Source organism: Triplophysa rosa, linkage group LG7 (genome assembly GCF_024868665.1).
Source record: "Triplophysa rosa linkage group LG7, Trosa_1v2, whole genome shotgun sequence".
NCBI lineage: Eukaryota > Metazoa > Chordata > Actinopteri > Cypriniformes > Nemacheilidae > Triplophysa > Triplophysa rosa.
In genome coordinates this window covers 7,726,134-7,746,575 of record NC_079896.1, presented here as the reverse complement: position 1 = coordinate 7,746,575, position 20,442 = coordinate 7,726,134, and the positions used below count along the sequence as shown (strand labels likewise).

Below are 20,442 nucleotides of genomic sequence, written 5' to 3'. Positions count from 1 at the left end.
AGAAATGTATACATTTTTGGGTGAACTATTCCTTTAAGTTAACATGATAAGTTGAATGAACAAATTCAGAAACTGTAAGGTGTGTCAGCATAAAAATTTGAAACATCTATCTAAAAAAACATTTTTTACAGTGTTGATACAATCAATCAATGTGGGACAATGGGGCAAACAGCATCTAGGTTTGAACCAAAAATAACTTTGAACTACATTGTATTTATTTCTCTGTGTTGTTTAGCAAGACAAAAAAGAACATCTATACGACTGAAGAGAAAAAAAGCTCCGCTGTGGTATAGGTCAGTATAAATAATACCATCCCCATGTTTCTCAGGAGTATATATCTTCTTACAACTCTGTCAGGCTAAGTTATCTATTAAAAATACTACACCCCTAACCACTTCAATGTGTGAGCACTCAGACAGAGACTCCTGAAGTATACTGTAAGTGGCTTTAATTTGTTTTGCCAATAACTATTTGGGCTAAACAGCCAAGGAAGGAGGGACAACCAGCCCTGTGGTGAGAATTCAAAGAGGGCCCTCAAATGTCCTCTGTGGTAAAGTCTAAGCAAGAAGAATCACACCGATAAACATTAGTGTATTTTACTAACCTCCCTCAGTTGTGCAATAATCATGTTTCACTTAAAATGACAACTATAACATTGTTAAGATACACTGGACCCTTGGAATTAACCTTTGAACCTCTGTGACCTCTTTCATGACCTCTGTGGTTGACAGTGGGAGCGAGCTGGAGATCTGATTCATTCGTGTTAATGGTTCTAGAGCACTTTTGTGTTAACCCAGTACAGGAAACCTGATGCTGCTGACCTTACATACTCTGACTATGCCTGCATCGTCCCTCCTCTTTCCTCATATCTGCCCGGCCTCCCTCCTCCATTGTTCTTTGTGTCCAGTCACAAGACAAGTTAGCAGTACAGGAAAGGTGAAAGCAGAATCCTGTCTGATAATGTTTAATTTCCAAGCTGTCATCAGGTTTTCATTGCCTTACGCTTCTATGTAAAACAACACAAGGATACATACTGAGTACACAAGAACACAGGCCCAGTGACCTCTACAATTCAAGGTCAAACTGACATAAATTGTAATATTTTCTCTTATATTTTCTGTATCTGTGTGTTAGCTGTTTATTCAAAGGAATAGTTAACCCAAAAATGAGACTCTTTCTTCAGCAGAACACAAAAGAAGATATTTATCCCCATTGACCTCCATTGTGTGAACACATTTCTCAGAATATCTTCTTTTGTTTCCACAGAAAAATAAATCGTATACAGGTTTTGAATGACATGATGGTGAATAAACGATGACAGAATTTTCATTTTTGGGTGAAATGTCCCTTTAAGAGGTTAGTTTATCCTAATATAAGTTATTTCAAATTATTCACCCTCATGTTTGAAACCTATATATTACTTTTTCCCCCTTGAAACACAAAAGCAGATATTTTGAGAAATGTCTCAATGGTTTTATGTTCATAAACTCAATGAGGTCCACTGTTGTTTGGTTACCAACATTCTTCAAAATATTGTGTTCTTCTTTTGTGTTCTGCAGAAGAAAGTCATACAGATTTGTAATGATGTGAGTAAAAAATGCAATAATTTCTGTTGAACTGTTCCTTTAAGGATATATTTATACGTGATTTGACCCTTAATTTACTTTTTTCCTAATAGTCAAGTGGATTAAGTTATATTTTAACTTCAATAAAACCATAATGTACCATATAAAACACAATTCCTAAAAAGGATTTTTGCACTCCAAGGTGCATCACAAGAGTAGGCAGTGCTACAGGTGACCGAACCAATTCTAAGAAATCTGTCCAGAATTCTTTTCATCATAACTGCATGCCTGGATACACAGGGAAAACAATTTTCAATCCTTAAGAAATTACTTTCTCCTTGAATACAAGGTTACTTTCCATGAATGGTGTATTTAGATTTTATTGCAGCGTATGCTTTAAAGAGAACAAATACTGAGAACAAGAACTGATGTTGATTTCGACCAGATAAAGCATTGCATTTCAATAGGCTGTTTCCAAATGAGTGCTTTTGGAATGTTTTATTCACCATCGCATCTAAGCAAAGTCAGGATTAGGTCACATCTATTGTAGTCATTTGGGAAACAGCCTGCTGGTGCATTCTGGGAAACAGAGAGGCCCCAAGTTATAAGATGAACCGTTAGTGCCTGTTCGCACTCAAAAGTGAACGTGAAGTGAACGACAAAGAACTTATTATTAGGGGCCGTATTGTGTAATGGTGACTGCATGGTTGCTAGATTGAAGGGCATGAATCACAGGTTTACGGCATGCGATGGCACAGCCTAATGGGATGCCGTGACCAGCCCCTAACTAATTCTCATAACCCCGGTTTAGATACTGTGTCACCAGAATAAATGAAGACCTTTCCTGCTTTGTTTCTACTGTCTGGCAGGGGCGGACTGGCCATCTGGCGTTCCGGGCGTTTTCCTGGTGGGCCGCTAACGTATGGGGCCGGAATGGAGGCAGTGGCCGCTAACGTATGGGGCCGTAACGGAGGCGTTGGCCGCTTACGTATTATAAATGCGTATATAATAAATATATATAATAATAATCAGTATATAATAATAATAAATTATATGAATGCAAAAGACACGTATGCATGCAACCCCCCCTCCCCCCGTGGACAGATTCGGTGGAGGGCTGATGCAGGCCTAAAAATGCCAGAGCCGAATTTTCTTCCCAGTCCAGCCCTGCTGTCTGGTCAATATTTACCATTTATTCCATGATGCTTTTAGGATTTAAATAGCACTCTGAAGTGCAATGTAAGTGATATAAAAAAGGTTCATCACAGATAAACCATCCCTAGATATTTGTGACTCACTGTCAGACATAAATGAGTGTCTGGGGTTTTGTAGGATCTGCTGTATGTGTTAGGTGAGAGTTGACAGTGAAGTCTATGGAAACAGTGGCAGTACTTTGATCCTGTGGCACTGTATTAAAACTCCACTCTCAAGGCCTGGGAGTCTATGACTGGCTTGCGTAATGGAGTGAGGGGGGATTTCAGGGTGTTACACTTGGCTGTGGGCCCATGGAGAGACGTTTTCATTTTTTCAGCATGCTTTAGATTATCTCTGTTCTTTTACCCACTTTAACTGTTTCACAGTATATATTTAATACATTTATATTTAAGCAATTCATAAATATATATATATATTACTGTATATTGTATTACATATTACAATATATTGAATAATACGAAAGAAATTGCTGCTTTTGTCCTTGGTTCCAATACGTGAAATTGTATTATTTATAGGTCCAGTGTTTGAAATTTAGCGACATCTAGCGGCGAGGTTGTGAATTGCAACCAATGGCTCACTCCACCCCTCCCTTCCGGAGCACTACGTGGCTGACACAGAACTAAGATGTCGCCACGTTTTCGCTTCTTTGCCGAAGGAGATTATTTACAAAAACGTGCTCTGTAGAGCAGTTTGTCAGTTTAGGGCTACTGTAGAAACAACATGGTGAATTCCATGCACGGGGACCCACGGTTACATAGAAATAGCTCATTCTAAGGAAATAAAAACATAACACTTAATTATGTATGGTCTTTGTAACCTCAGAGGACATAGTTATGCATATTTTATTGCATTTCTGTCAATAGAAGCTACAAAAAATTACACACTGGACCTTTAATATAATGCATTATATTTTCCAGCATATTCCCATGTATTTTGTTTCATAAGGAATACGGTTTTATTTGCATACATTTTCATTTACATACAGGACACAAAATATTTAATCAAGCTTGTAGTTTTTATGTAACATTTATATTTTACAGTGTATATTTGAACTTATTTACATATATTTACCCAACAAAAGTTCGGTTAAAATGTACATATTGGTATATAGTATATAGTCAATATTTTATTCACCATTTTGGAGTCGCTATTTCTTTTTTAATGGTCCTGTGCTAAAAAAATATTAGTTGTTGTCCTCCAATTATTACAAAATCATAAAAAACTGCATGCATAAAACGACTGTAAATGTTTAGGTTTTTTGTAATAGTTTATCAATACTTTATTGGTTTACACTTTACAGAGCTTCATGCTAAAACCGCTTGTAAATGTCAGTTGTCCATACACATGAGTAGAACTTTGCAGAAATGCTGTTTGCATTTCAACACAAAATCAAACAGGAAATTTACTTTAAATGCAAAGATCAAAAATGACTTATTTGTGTTAATGTTCAATTTTTATTCCGTTTGGTTGAATACATCACAGGCACGCTTCTAGAAGGTCTTGCTCGTCTTTCAAGGTTATACTTACAGGCCCATAAATTTCTGGTGCCTCTGGGATTTTTCCAGCAGTACAGAAAGTCACCTTGAAGCATACATCGTCCTCTCCTGGACACACCTGAAACGGGGCACTTGTCTATGGAAGGACATTCCATTCTTCTGAATGCTTTTGAATGCTGAAAAGCTCACCTGACCTTTTTAGTCTTATGTAACCCTTGAATTACAAGTCACTCTAAAAGACGCAAATGGAGTTATTGTTTATATCATTTTTAGCTTTCTTGTATTGTCAGCAATAATGATGTTCAAAAACTCATTGAGGAAGTTTTTAGTCAAGGACTTTGACATTTTGACATAAATAAGCTGCATTATTAGGAACGTCCAGTAAAATATGCAGTTGGATGTGTTGATTCAAGACTTTCCACGTGTCTCTGATGCAATGAAAATGTTTGCTTTGAGCCCTATAAGAACCCTTGTATCCTTTCACTTCCTTACAGGAAAACCAAGACAAAAAAAACCCGAATCATCATCTATTGTGCCTTGGGGTAATGAAGATGCCATGTTGTCTAACGATAGATAAGAACAAAAGAAAATTCCCACATGAGATCTTATCAATGCTTCAATAACTTTCTTCTGCAGAACACAAAAGAAGATATTTAGAAGAATGTTGGTAACCAAACAACATTGGACGCCATTGACTTGATCCAATGTATGACCACACAACCACTGAGACATTTCTCGAAATATATTCTGTATGTTCCAGAGGAAAAAGTCGTATACAATTTTTGAACAACATGAAAACTTTCCTCCGGGTGGCCGAGTGTGTTCCCTTTAACTATTTACGTTTCTCTGAGTTGTGTCTTTCATTAAGACATTATTCATTATTATACTGAAGCTATGACTAGAATTATAAATGAAACTGCTTTCTTTTTCTCTCCACTTCCCCTTTCGCAAATCCATTCATTCATCAGTGTCTCTAATTTGTGTTTATTGCAGCACTTCTCTGGCATCATGCCATCTCTGTTGGCTAGCGGAGACTGTGCTGCAATGTTAAGCCCCAAATATAAAAGACTGAGTCTGATCCTGGCAAACCAGTTCATTCTAGTAAAATGAACCGTTAGTCACCTACCCGGTATTTATTGCTAGCTGCCCCATTTAACTGCACTATAAACAAGCAAACAGCGCTGTGGCATCTGCTAATTTAGCCACACAATTTCCCACAGTGCATCACTGATGCATTGCATTCTACTATGTCCAATCATGAGAAAAATTAGCACCCCCTGCATAAACAGACAAGCATTACACTACAACAAGATAATATTTTGATGTACAGGTTTTGAGATCAAACCTAATTAATAACCTAGATTAGATTAACAAAATAATACAAATGCAAACACAATTTTATTTAAAGGTAAATAAAGGGCAGGTCTATTTATTTAACATTTACCACTGAGGAACTTGTGATACATCACATCAGTTTCGGTCAGAAAAGAGATCTGATCAACAGATTCCACTGTTTTATTGCAAATGATGAGAAGAGTCCAGAATCACTTTCCTTTGAACCCACAAGTATATTTTGGGTCTGAGAAAGACAAACAACTACTTTCCCAGCTCAATTATTGTTCATTTATGGACGGAGGGACAAAGACTACTGTTCTTTAAGAGAACATAGAGGACGTGCGTAAATGTTGTGAATGGGCTTGTTCCATAGTTAAAAGCAATTTTTGCTGTAAATATGCTTTTTTAAAGGGAATTATCACACAGTATAAACAGAATCCCTTAAAGAAATAGTTCACCTTCAAAATGAAAATTCTGTCATTATTTACTCTTGTCACTTTTTACCTGTGTGATTTTCTTTCTTCTGCAAAAAAAAGAAGATATTTTAAATATTGCGAAACATAAGCTCTCTCTGCCAATCTCATATTAATATTGAGTACCTATACAGTTGTATTGCATACGTTGTATCTTCAAAGAGTATTTAGTTTGATCAAATTTATAAAAGAGAGATACAGCTGTACGATTATTTCCGGAAAAACACGAGCTGCTAGAGGTGGGACTAGGGGGGAGAGTGGGATGGAACTACAGCACGAGCAAACAACACACCATCACATTAATCCCTTCGTGTTTTGTACATTATGCACGTACACGCCGATTGCCAAGAAAACACAGACGTATGACTTAGTTTGACTTACCCTGTGCAGTTCATGTCCGGCATATTTTAGCACTGGGACTGCGCCATCTATCAGTTTCAAAGATCTCCAAATCCAGCGTTATATCCACCATTTATATAACATCCATCACTGAAATGCCGTGAACAAACAGACACACCTAAACTTCACTATCGCAAGAGAGGCGAGCTGCAGCGCAGAGCAACCCATCTTGACGCAGCGCAGATAACCTTGATGGTAAGCGGGTCTCGCTCGTCGGTTGGCTCGTGGGCGGGCTCTTTCTTTCGCCTTGCCGTGCTTTTCCGGGAGAATGGCCAATAAAAGGAATATTTCGAAAAGTTTTTATAATTCTGGATCCTGTGTCGTCACAGGGATCCAGAATTATAAAAAACTTTCAGAAACAAGTAGGAGTGCTGGGGGAGTGTATCAAGTACAGAAATACTACGTCATACGTCCAACAAGTTGACCATCTTAAGCATGAGAAGCCAGCACGTTTAACAGTGCAAACAATCAGAATGCATGACATAGCACGATACCCGGTAACCAAAAACCGTTGTTCCCCATTGACTTCTACACAAAACCAGTGCAAGTCAAAGGGGACCAATGGTTTTCTATTACCAACATTTTTCAAAATATCTTCTTTTGTGTTCTGCAGAAGAAAGGAAGTCATACAGGTTTGAAATGACAATAGGGTGTGTAAGTAATGACAGAATTTTCATTTTGAAGGTGAACTATTCCTTTAAGGCCTATTTATATGGGCCAGAGGTTATGTGACATTGAGCATTTACCTGTTGCTCTGCTTTATTTTCTTCTCCACCTTTTGCAATTTTGCAAAATGATTATAGAACATTAATATTTAATAAATATATAGGCTACTGGATGCAAGTGGGTCAAGACTAGGCTTGTCTCCTTTTATGGTGCCAAAGTCATATTTCATATACAAAAGCAAATTTAGTAAGCAAAGCAAATCAACTCTTATTAAGTTAATAAGAGATGAAACACTTCAGTGCTAATGAACTGTCTCAATGGAGCACTCAAACCATACACCAACATTTGTTGTAATAATCCACGAATCCACTATGAAGTTTGGGATGTTCATGTAAAGGAAAACTTGAGTGTACTAAAGCTATCCATGGCTTTTATAATATAATCACTATTCAGTGACAGTCTATTCTCTAGACATCCCTTTTTTAGTCACAATAAAGTCATAGACTCCTCAGGGGCCTACATGTTGCCATGTGCTCTAACAACTGGGACGCACCAAGAGTCAGGGCGCCCCCTTTCTGCAGACATAAGGTCAAACTTTTTTAGATGATTTTCATCTGATACCACAAGCAGAATGTCTCCACACTTTGTATGAGTCTCACATGTATCCGCTAAAGAAACGTAAGTATATATTTCAGTTGACTCTCTAAGCCACTAGCAGTCATTAGACTGCAGGAATTTGGAAGTTTTTCTGCTTTTCCAGCTGTGTCTGTGTAAGCACTTGTGTATGTCGGTTATTATAGAGTGTGACTTTATCAGTTCAGCAGGTCGAAAGTGTGCAGGGAGTAAATGGGTCTTCTCAATGGAAGGAATGTATCAGTGATAAGGACGATGGCTTGTGGACAAACTAGTAATAAGCCTTCACAGAGGAGTAGGTGATGAGTCATTTTGGTTGCCTAGCAACCCTCCACAGGGTTGTGGGTTATTCAGTTATCTCTGTCAGACAGTGTTCCAGTATACCTAGATGGAAAGTAAGTGGGGGGTAAAGACACCTCACACGATTTATTAAGAAGTATTTCTAGCTTCACCCTTAAATTAATGTAGTCATACAGGCTCAGAGGTATACATTGATCTTCATTAGGTGTTCACGGAGGGATTTGTAATCAATACCTACCCTTAGGAACGTATAATAATTGATTTTTATGCCTTTTGACCATTTTAATATTATAGCATTTTTTGTATTTAATATTTTGGTTACACTTTATTTTACAGTGCCCGTGTTACACTGTAATAATACATTTAAGTAGGCCACCTGAGTAATAAAAATGAACTACATGTAGACCAATTTGGAGTCGACGTCACGGTTACGTCACTGCCAGCTGCGCGCGCATACTGGTTACTGGTGGCAGAAAAACAGTGGAAACAAAGCAGCAATGAATGAAATGTAGGAGACAATTCCTTCAAAAATGTGTTTTTGTGTTATTGAATGTCAGAATAGGAATGGCAAAAATTATGGTGTTATTTCCTATGGAATACCGTCGTTGAATATGACATTTTAAGCTAAACAAGCCATTAAACGAACAGGCTGGACTGAAGAAATCACCCGGAATACTCCGTTCTCTGTGTTTATTTTATTTCAGGTAAGGTTTTCTATACTGTTGATCACACACAAGTGCAAAATAAATTATGTAACGTTAGTTAAGACCGATAATTTAGATGCTTTCTGCCACCAGTTCGGCTCCGCCCACAGAATCGCGTCACACTGTTTGCAAACAAAAAAATGGTCTATAGCAGGAGTCTTCAACTAAAATTGCTTGAGGTCCAGTAAACGAACCCTCCTTACCAGCCGAGGTCCGTACAATTAAATACCTAAAAATATGAATAGATGTTTTTTTATATCTATACGATGGCATAACGATGTCTGACAACAATATAATGAAGGAACATGTGCAAAATGCCCTAATCTCCAAACCTGCACTGAACATACATTCATTTCAACATTATCAACTTTAAAAGAAAACTAAAGTGTTGTTTTCTGCTGAACTGAGATTAACAATAGCAGCATCAAGTCGTGACTGATCATCCTCTGATAACATTTCAGTTCTTCTTGTGGCTGTTGCAGCTGAAAGGGGGGTTTGTTTAATATTTTCTTTTAGTTCATGTCTTTATTTTCCTTCTAAAAGTGTTTCACAGAAGCCTCCATGCACTCTTTTACTTTTTTCCCATCAGTAAAGGGCTTTTTATGTTTTCCTAAGATCCACTGTATTCTTAGGAAACATTCATATGCTGGTTGTTGGGCGGTAAGTGAGTGAGGGAGGGCCCGTGTAGATCGATCCTACTGGGCTTTCAGCTAATATATTTTCCGTGTCCTTACCTCGGACTGCTGCGGGTAAATTTCTTCAAAGTGTCCACGTCTAATTTCATAATGCCGTTTAAGGTTTCCAATTTTGACAACCGCAACAGACTCCGAGCAAATGAGACAAACCGGTCTCGTGCATGTCGATGCAGGAAGAATAAATGCAAATCTCTCGACCCATTCATCTCGCAAAACATGGTTTTCGGCGTCAACTTTTCTAACTTTTGAAAAGGACATTGTTTTTCAGTCACTGACTGTTACATCTGTCTGCGCGCTGTGCAGTGGGTCTGTCTCGACTCTCTTCACTCAACGACGTCTGAACTAGCAACAGTGCGCATATGTTAACTGTCCGTGGCGCCGTAGGACCCAAACTGCTACTGAGCGGACCTTGATGTGCCTGGTATAAATTTGATTGCATTAGAAAATAATGTTAGGCGTTCATTTTTTTTATTATGTCAAAAGTCTTTGAGATCCGGACGGACGCATCTCGCGGTCCGCATTCGGACCGGAGTCCTTTAGTTAGTGACCCCTGGTCTATAGGGTTAGGGTTTGGTTCAGTGTTAGTTACATGTAATTATGCATAATTTATAGTAAATACTATAGTAAATACATGTAACATGTGTAACAAGGGCACCGTAAAATAAAGTGTTACCAATATTTTAAATGTATTACGATTTCTTAACATTTTGTTAGACATATTATGTATTAATAATTCGTGAAATAATCTATTCATTAAATTAATAGTTTTATAGGCCTACGTTTTTATTTATATAGCGCCTTCCTAGCCACAATGCACTTTACAGAATATGGATAGGCTACAGAAGATGTCACATAATAGCAAACATAACGAACAGTAAACATGACACAAAATATCCTTGGACTAAGATCGACCTATGATTTCTTTTAGCATATTTAATAATTACGTCAAGAAAACATATTAATCAGGGTCTATGGGGGCCATATATATTTACTTTGACAAATTAATGTCTAACTCTAAGAGAGTAACATTATCCTTTGGGTAAAGAGCGCCCTCTGCTGTTAACGTGATAGCCTTACACACGAGGCCTGCTCATCCGCGTTTCCGCCATTTCAATCGCAACATCCGGTTGTGCAGCAGCCATTTTGTCTGTTCATGCAAGTCCACCCCACACGGTCAAAACTGACGTTCCCCCTTGGAAAACATTTCAGAAATAACACGCGCGATACTTTTCCTGTGTTATCCATGGACGTTGAAACGGGCTGAAAAAATACCCGACTGAATTCTGTGCTCGAGAATATCACTCATTTTCCGATGTGTCTTATTTTTGTCGAGTAAGTGTCATTAATCGGGGACATGTCGAACGAGGAGAGCTATTTAGCTATCCAGCGCTATTTGACTGATGAACGGGAGCCGTACGCACCGGGCACGCACGGCAACACCAAGAGGAAGATCCGCAAAGCTGCCGCCTGTTACATAGTGCGCAATGGGATTCTTTATTATCAGAGGCGACAGAAAGGCCTGGATGAATTCTCGGAGTTGGAAGTGGTGCTGCAGGCCGTTCGGCGGAAGGAACTCATCACGGAGGCGCACATTACGTCCGGAGGGGAACACTTCAACCAGCAGCAGACGTGGGAGATCATTTCTCAGAAATACTGGTGGAGAGGTACACTAATATCAATATCAGTGTTTCTGACTGTGCCTAAAGCATGTGATGCTCTTATCGTAAAAAGTTGTGACAGGTGTCATCTCCTAAATATTTCCTGCCTGTCTGTCATAGCAACTGACATAGGAGCTCAACCGATTAATCTTTGACTTTGACAGCTGTCTTTAAATATTGAAATATTAATGGGCATAAGATCGAGAACGAAAGTTACATGGATCTAGATAGGCAGAATTAATTCTAGATGCACAGAAATATTAATTCCATAAAAAAATGCACACTACCGTTATTTTCGGGTCACTAGTTAACGTCTTATTCCATATTTTACAAAAAAGTTATAAAACAATACAATTTTAACTTTGAGATTGTGTTGTGACACAAAATTGAATAGTTGAATGAATAGTTATATTTTAGGACCTTTAGTCACTCTTTACCTAGTATTTCTAAAAAAGATTATTTTGTCATTTTATCAACCTTAGGTTGTGAGGCAGAATTAAAATAGTTTAATCTAATCTAGGTGCTTATTAACTACTTTTTGTCCAAGTCCTCAATTTCAAAAACACTTATTAAAAATCCTTCTGTGATGAAAGAAACTAAAAGGCCTATGTTTTCGCGAATTTATTTTTGTGGACAAAGCTAATGTTAGACAAACTCCCTCCGATCAAAATATCAAGAGAAACATTTCACTCAAGTAGTCCTAAACTTTGAACTGGATTGTTCTTCATTTCTACAAAACAGGTATTCTAAAGCAAGTAAAGGATTGTATACGGGAGTGCGGTCATTGCCAAAGCAAACAAGAGAGGGTACGAGGGAGTCCTGAGCATGCCACGAAACAAGCACCAATCAGACGAAAGACTGCAGCCCAGGTCAGTGAGGAAGAAGACGATGACGCAAATGGTGAATTGGATGAGGAACAGCCTGCTGTTGTCGATAAACACGAACTGGTGATTGTGAGTACATTATGCCCACATTTGTGCCATTGAATCAAAATATGTCCTTTGAACTTTGCTTTCGTTTTATTGGTTTATAAAGTTCATGATAATATACAGTATGTTTCTTATAGGTGGACAGTACTGGTGTTGTCAAGCAGTTCTTACCTAAGCATGGGCAGACCATGCTGGACAAGCTAAACCAGCAGCGACTCAAGAATGAGTTTTGCGATATCACTCTGCTCATCGAGGGCGAAGAACATCGCGCACATAAAGCTGTATTGGCGTCCTGCAGTGAATACTTCTACGAACTCTTTGTGGAGAAGGGTGCTGTGACCAGTCATGAAGCTGTGGTCGACCTCTCGGGTAAGATGACCGCAGTTATTTTCTTGAATCTTGAATGATGAGGTTGCCTTCGTTGTCATGCGATTTCCATTTTTACCCACCAGGCTTCAGCAAAGCCAGCTTTTTGCCGTTGCTGGATTTCGCCTACACTTCCAATCTGACCTTCAACTTTTGCGTGATGGCGGAGGTGGCCACGCTGGCACGGCACTTACTGATGGCCGAGGTGCTTCAGATCTGCGAGTCTGTACATAAGAAAGTGGAGGAGCAGAAGCTGATGGTCTACCAGAGAGGAGACATCCACACCGTGGTGGCCAACCAACCTGTAACCCCTGAGCCAATCCCATCCATTAATTCTGAAACTTATGTGGTAACTATGCAGAGTGACGGTCAAGTTGTTGCCCACACGGGGCATCCCGAGGCAGGACAGTCCTTGGCTGTAATAACCCGTGAAGATGGGACTGCTGAATCCCTCGCGTTGCTCGCTGGTGCGACTGTAGATGGACAGACGATGACTGTTGTTACTCATAGCGGACAGGCTGGATCAGCCGAGTCTCTTGCGATGGTGGCCCACAGTGGCGAGGCGGTCGATGGCGAGACCATGACTTTGGTGACTCACTCTGGGCAGGCGGGCTCAGGTGAGTCTCTGGCTGTAGTGCAAGCCTGTTGGTCTGTAGAGGAGCCGCAAGTTGGTGACACTCCTGTAGCAGAGAGCATGCAGCCGGGAACCTATCTTATTACTGTGGATCCTGGCAAAGCTGATGCTTCTGAAGTTGTGCATTTAGCTGCAGCGGCGCCACCTGTTGTGCAGGCTGAGCCCACGCAGCCACCCGAGCCAGCGGCACCGCTCCCACAGGAAGCTCCGGCACCAGTCAAACGAAGGCCAGGAAGACCACCTAAAGTAAAGCAGCCAGAGCCTCCTCCCCCTCCAATGGAGGACCCTACGGAGATGGAGGGCATTGAAGATGCATCTGCTGCTGATGAAGAGAAAACGGAAATGGAAAGCATAGATCCTAACAAGAGATACTTGAGAAAACGATCTATGAAGGAAGGAAGCTATGTTCGTCTTCATATGGGTCTTGAGAATGAGGAGGAAGAGAATAGCTCTTCGCCCCCTATGAAGGTATGCAGGACGTATATCCATCATAATCATAAATAGTCCATATGTCTGTTACTTTTTTAATGTAAAGTATTAGCATAAATAAAAACACAATATCTGGGAATCTCACTGTCCCCAGATACCTCAAAAACTGGCCAGGAGAGGTCGTGTGGTTCAGACTATGAGGCAGATTTCTGGTGAGTAGGCATGTGACGATATTGTGTTTATTCATATCCTAATAAACGATGGAACGTTTATTGTGATATACAGTATTATTGCAGTATTTTTATACAAAAACAGGTTGAAAAAGGTACAGTTTGTAACAATTTTGCAGTAAAATATCCCAAAACCACTAGGCCAGTATTATATATTTTGTTCAGCTGAGTACTTACAATATCTCAAATGTATCCAACTACTTGAAAATCGGCATTCTAAACAGTGACACGGGCTGTGCAGTCGCCTGTCAATGGCGTCATATCCGCGTTACCCTTTGTTACCGCCTTTACTGACGGGGAAACCGCATGACAACAGTGTCGTGGACAAATGCGGAAGTAGTGTCTAGCGTCTAGCAAGCCACTAGCTTGTTTCGAGCAAACACTTATTTATGGACCACAATTACATGCAATTATAAAACTTTATTACGTTACCTCATCCGCTAACATGATTTCTCATTTCCGTCTGATTGATGGCCATCAGCGGTGGAGTTGAAGACAACAGATCCCAACATTCCACGCTCCTTCAAATCAAAATCAAATCCCTTTATTGTCACTCAACCATACACACAAGTGCAACAGTAGGTGAAAAACTTGGGTGCAGTTCCGACCAACATGGCAGTATGACAATATATTCACAGCGTCATCAAGCTACGCCGTTGTTGTTGTTTTGATCGTGCGCCCTCTAGCGGCGTTTTTTTGCAAACTGTTGCTTTAATAACAAATGTTACAACTTTTTTGCCAACAACAACAATACCCTTAAAGGGAACCTCCGACCAGAATTGAAAATTCTGCCATTAATTACTCACTCTCAAGTAGTTTAACATCCCTAGGACCTCCGTTTTTCCCCAGACACATATTAAGGAAGTTTTGGAAGCTTTTTGACTCCTCCAGGGATGGCAACGCAACCAAACCAAAGCACGCGTTCCCGAGAGCCACACAACGCATGCTTGTGGCGATGACAGCGTCAGCTTCCAACACTACCTTAATTTGCGTTCTGGGGAAAACGGAGGTTCTAGGGATGGTAAACTACTTGACGGTGAGTAATTAAAGGCAGAATTTTCATTTTTGGGCGGACGTTCCCTTTAATTATTCAAGTATAAATATTAATTTAAAACAATTTAATTTATTATCAATTTTAATTTAATCAGCATTTCTAGATCTATTATGGCCATTTAAGTCCAGTGCCTGTTGAATTTCAACAAAATCAAACCCAACAGCAATGTAAGAGACTGACAGCATGACAAAATCTTTTTTCACATAAAAAATAATCTATTTAACTTTTCCTAAATACATGTACAAATTACTTTTGTAATGCTTAAAAGTGAATAAATATGACGGGAGAGATATTGTTAGTAGTTCGCATAATGAAATCAAAATGATGATTTTACCTAAACCTGTACCTATAAATACCTAAATAGCAAATTCAGAAAAGCTGAAAATATTTTTTATTTGCATTTGCAATCAATTTTTGTCTGGGTGGGGATGCTTTAGTCTAGATAAAAATGTATAATGTGTTTTACTATAACAGGGCCCAACGATACTTTGATTACTTGTTCTTATTTTATCACTTACTGATGAGTTGTCTACAACCATATTTTACATTTCTGTGAGTTAGGCTAATAGTTTTAATTGTAACATAACCTTATTTATTTAGAATTCTTTTATTGTGCTTTAGTCACTCTCGTGTAATGTCTGTTTTATTTATACTCAAAGCCCCTATTTTCATTCTTACCCTCTTACAAAGTTTACACATAGTGTTAAAATTTGAAAAGGCTGATGACAAGTTTGATGAACATAAGCTTCATGTGCGCTCTTGAAATCTAAACAATTAAGATCATAAGAAATATTCACTGTTTTTTAAACTGTGCACAATATTGAGCCTTTTCATTATTGTGATGTATTGTATTATAATACATGTCTTCATTTCTACAGATGAGTTTTCAGAAACAAACCTCGAGTCTGCTCACGATATTGCAACTGCAGCAGAGGAGTCTGAGTCTGTTACAGTCCAGTCTGAAGCCGTAGAGGAAGGGACGCTGGTGGGAGACCCAGTAGGAACTGTGGAGGGAGAACACGTGTGCAATGAGTGTGGCATGGTGTTCCAGAGACGTTACGCTCTCATCATGCATGCTCTTAAACACGAGAAGACTCGCAGCTTCAAATGCAGCGTATGTATTCTGCCTTGACCTTTTGCTTTTCTGTCAGGTTGGAGGTTGTTATCAGCAAAGCTACACCTGACCATCTTTTTAACCTTTTAGATCTGCAATAAAGAGTTCCAGTATGCAGCCTCGCTCCGGGCGCATTTGGCCCGTCACAAGCATCAGAAGACCCAGAGAGGCAGCGTGACGCGATCCACGGTGGCAGAAAATTCTCAGGAATCAGAAGACTCGGCGAAGTACCGCACCAAGAGGGAGTTCGTGTGTGACATCTGTGGCAAGACGCTGCCCAAGCTGTACTCTCTCCGTATTCATATGCTGCACCACACAGGGGTGAGGCCGCACAGCTGTAAGGTTTGCGGAAAGAGCTTTGCCACCAAGCACAGCCTGAAAATGCACCGGGCGCTCCACGACTCGCTCAAGAGATTCCACTGCAACCTCTGCGAAAAGTCTTTTGTCACCAAGAGAAGCCTGGAGGAGCATACAAGCATTCATACAGGTACGCACATACAAAGTCATTTGTTTGATGCATCACATTGTTCAGTATTAAGCATAAATCAAATTGTTGCGGGAGCACTTGCGCTCCTAGTATTAACAAACTCACCCTGCAGTAGCGAATGGCTTAGTAACAGCAGTTTGTTTGACAGGTGAATCAAAGTACTTATGCACAACCTGTGGAGCGTCCTTTCACCGTGCGTCCGGACTGAGCAAACACCTCAAAAAACATCTACCCAAACCTGAGGTGCGGTCGTTCCAATGTACTCAGTAAGTCCTTAACAGCCCAACACACACGCAAACTTCAGTGCCTACGTTAAACCACCTTCCCACATATCCGACACCTTTTATTTCTTTGTCGTAGATGTGATAAGAGCTTCTTTGAAGCAAAAGACCTGCAACAGCACATGAATAAGCACTTAGGCCTGAAGCCCTTCCAGTGCCAGGTCTGTGGGAAATGCTACAGTTGGAAGAAAGACTGGTACTCGCATGTCAAATCGCACACTGTTGCAGAGCCTTTCAGGTAGGAAAAAGAGCAATGCCACTCTTGACACCACAGAGCAACTTGTATGTTCATTTTTAAAGATTTAAAGCGTTATTGTCATGCATGTATAGACGGTTTCAGCGGCAACAACATAAACAAAGGTAATGTGGCCCAAACCTAACTTCTGTTAAGCTTCCTTTAATTTAATGCAATTAGTATACAATGAAATATTAATCTAAATTAATAATGACACTATATATTAAACGTAAAGTAAATTGTTATATTACAAACCAGCCGCTAGCCAGACCGATAACCAAACACAAACCGGGAGTTAACTTCGGGCCATGCGCGTGCGTCGGATGAAACTGTCTGCACATAAATGGAGATGTGATGAAAATGATGTTGTGGTATAAATATGCAAATACACTTTTTTCTTTTGCTATACATTTAATCACTTATAAAAAAACATGAAATAACATTGTACAGTCTAAACGTGCTCAGTTTAGGAAACACCCAGTTGCACGATACCTGACTCTAGAGTGAATTAGATGCTTTGTAGAAGAGGACGACAAACTCCATGGCATGCGTTTTGTCTTTGGCAGGTGTAATGTGTGTGGGAAGGAGTTCTTTGAGAAGGCCCTGTTCAGACGCCATGTGAAAAAGGCCACTCATGGAAAGAAGGGCAGAGTGAAGCAGAACTTGGAGAGAGAGTGTGAACACTGTGGGAGGAAGTTCACTCAGCTCCGAGAATACCGCCGCCATATGAACAATCACCAGGGTGAGTGGATAGAGCTGCATAAAGGCATGTTTTAAAGAATAATAATGAGCATGGAAGAAGTTTTTGTTCAGAAATACCTGTGGTATTTTTTCATGTTGCTGTAGGTGGCACTGCAGGTCTCTGTATGAACCGACTAAACAGGAAATTACACAAATGAATCACTAGTTGAATCGAATCATTTTTCTGTTGACACATTATAATCAAACACCCTACATATGCTTGTTTTGTGTCAGTCTTATACTGAACTGAGATTTTATTTGATAAATCACTTTATATAACCGATGTCATGTTTCTCTGTTCTTCTTCTCAGGAGTGAAACCCTTCGAGTGTCTAACCTGTGGCGTGGCATGGGCAGATGCCCGTTCACTAAAGAGGCACGTTCGCACCCACACGGGCGAGCGCCCTTACGTGTGCCCATTGTGTCAGGAGGCCCACATAGACGCCCGGTCACTGCGGAAGCACATAAGCAAGTTCCACGGAGACCAGTTGCCCGGCAAGATCATGCTAGAGAAGGACACACTGCAGTTCCATAACCAAGGCACGCAGGTAGAACACGCCGTCAGCATCCTCGGTTCCGATCTGCCTCCTGAACTCCAACCTCCACAGCCTCCCACCACAGAGGAGATAGAGACTGTGCTCATCACCGAAGAAACCGTGGAGGCTGTGCAGGCTGTTAGCGAAGGCGCTGTAACAACTTTATCAGATCAGAGCATTATGCAAGTGGTGAACTACGTTCTAGCGCAGCAAGCTGTTGTCAAGGTGGAAGATACCCCTGAAATCATCCAGACCATGGAAGTGGAGGTAGCCCATGTGGCTGAAGTGGAGTGAGACGTTAGTACTCTGATATGAGCGGATTGAGGTTTTGTGAATTGGCTTCTCAGCTTCTGTTGGGAAGTGCATCATGGACCCGACGGTAAAAGATGACTGAACGTGATGGCAGTCTTATTCTTTTCTGAAATGATGTAAAAAAGTTATTTTTGTTGTAAAATGTAAATTAAAGTTCACTTAAGGACTCTTGAGTTTGCTGGCATCAACCTCTCCACCTGGGGTGTATGATTTTGTGTGTGTGGGCATGATGTTGATGCTTGATTTGTATCATAATAAACTAGCGTGTACAGGTTTGCGTAAACATAGGAATAATGTTTAATAATGTTATAATACAGTCATAAGCATACAACAAACAGTGTTAATTCCATTGTATACATGAAGCTTTTTGTAACTTGCTCATATTTTGTATGTATTAGGCTGAGTGTGATGGTTTTTTTTTCTTTTTCATCCATCGCAAGCTGACATAAAGGCTCTTACAGGCCTATTAAATGCGCTATAGGCTCAAATCCGTGGTATAATATGGTACCTCTCAATCCCAGCTGAGTACTATGTATAGCAGCAGAAATGTCAACCAAATAAAAAAGCTCATTGTCTGCAGGGATGCACCATGTGCTATATTGTCTGTTTTTCGTTGTATCTGTTATAAGTGTGAAAATATGTGAAGCCAACACTGCCAACAATACACTGTGAAAGTCACTTTACAAGTTTTTTAAAAGTGTGATTATGATGGTTTTAATATAGTAACGGTAGATGGTGGAAATATTGTAGATCTAAATCCATTTATTTTTATTACATCTATGGCTGTTGTTGGGACAGTAGTTTTAAAATGTGCCTTTTTGTTGAAACTAGTGAGTTTGGTCTACAGTAGACTTTTATCATTTCTTTCATGACAGTTATACCACATGTAAACTATCATGCATTACAAAAATTAACCATGGTTTTACTAGAGTAACCATAGTAACAACAATTAAAATATTTTACCACTAAAAATAATTTGACCAATTTCTCACTTTAGTCACCATAGCGTAACCATTATAGTAAACTATGGTAATCAATCCATCACTTTGGATGTGACATTTCCAGTCAAAACTTTTAAGTATAAATTCTCAGAATGTGTTTATTACCAATATATTGAATCATCTGTTTATACACTGCCCATCCAAAAAAAGAAGTCACCACCTGGATTTAACTAAGCAAATAGGTAAGAGCCTCCCATTGGATTGGAGGTCTAGGTTCAGCAACGTTATGTGCCCAAAGAATGAGGTCAGCTGACTGCCTGAATATACTGAATGACCAGTTTATGCCATCAATGAGTTTTTTCTTCCCTGATGGCACGGGCATATTCCAAGATGACTATGCCAGGATTCATCAGGCTCAAGTCAAATTGTGAAAGAGTGGTTCAGGGAGCATGAGACATCATTTTCACACATGGGTTGGTCACCACAGAGTCCACACCTTAACTCCATTGAGAATCTTTGGGATGTGCTGGTGAAGACTGCGCAGCGGTCCAACTCTCCCACCATCAATACAAGATCTTGGCGAAAAATGAATGCAACTCTGGATGGGACAAAATGGACATTCTGGACTGCAGAAGCTTATCGAAACGATGCCACAGCGAATGCGTGTCATAATCAAAGCTAATGGCGGTCCAACGAAATATCGCACGTTTTTGAGATGCACAATACTTTGTAGGATTTCTTTGAATTAAAATGGACAAACCAGAAGCAATTATACCCAACAAATGTAGAAGGGATGGCTCTTCATTGACCAAACAATAGTTTTTTTCAACGTGCCCATTTATGAGGAATACAGACCATTAGGATGTGACAATTCCGTTATGGGTGTAGTTTACCATATCTTACCTGACTATGGACAACTATGCTTTAGAAACTTTGAGACTTCACATGGGTATTTAAACCACCAACTACTGACATCTGACCTTGATTTTTTATCTTTAGGTTGACATTTGACATT

At 39.8% G+C, this 20,442-nt stretch overlaps 1 protein-coding gene across 1 annotated transcript; it reads left to right on the top strand.

The window, feature by feature from the left end:
- The first annotated feature begins 10,619 nt into the window (after positions 1-10,619).
- On the top strand, positions 10,620-19,171 carry zbtb11 (zinc finger and BTB domain containing 11). The gene is made up of 11 exons (XM_057338855.1): positions 10,620-11,145; positions 11,881-12,092; positions 12,206-12,437; positions 12,521-13,536; positions 13,652-13,709; positions 15,660-15,895; positions 15,986-16,382; positions 16,531-16,648; positions 16,743-16,901; positions 17,465-17,640; positions 17,951-19,171. Exons 1-11 carry the CDS (start codon positions 10,836-10,838, stop codon positions 18,466-18,468), a joined length of 3,432 nt encoding a protein of 1,143 aa, XP_057194838.1. The 5' UTR covers positions 10,620-10,835; the 3' UTR covers positions 18,469-19,171.
- The last annotated feature ends 1,271 nt before the right edge of the window (positions 19,172-20,442 follow it).

Coding starts and splice junctions, on each gene's coding strand:
- zbtb11 (XM_057338855.1), top strand. CDS start 10,836: ATGTCGAACGAGGAGAGCTATTTAGCTATCCAGCGCTATTTGACTGAT. Junction 16,383..16,530: donor GCATACAAGCATTCATACAG/GTACGCACATAC, acceptor TTTGTTTGACAG/GTGAATCAAAGTACTTATGC. Junction 16,902..17,464: donor ACTGTTGCAGAGCCTTTCAG/GTAGGAAAAAGA, acceptor TGTCTTTGGCAG/GTGTAATGTGTGTGGGAAGG.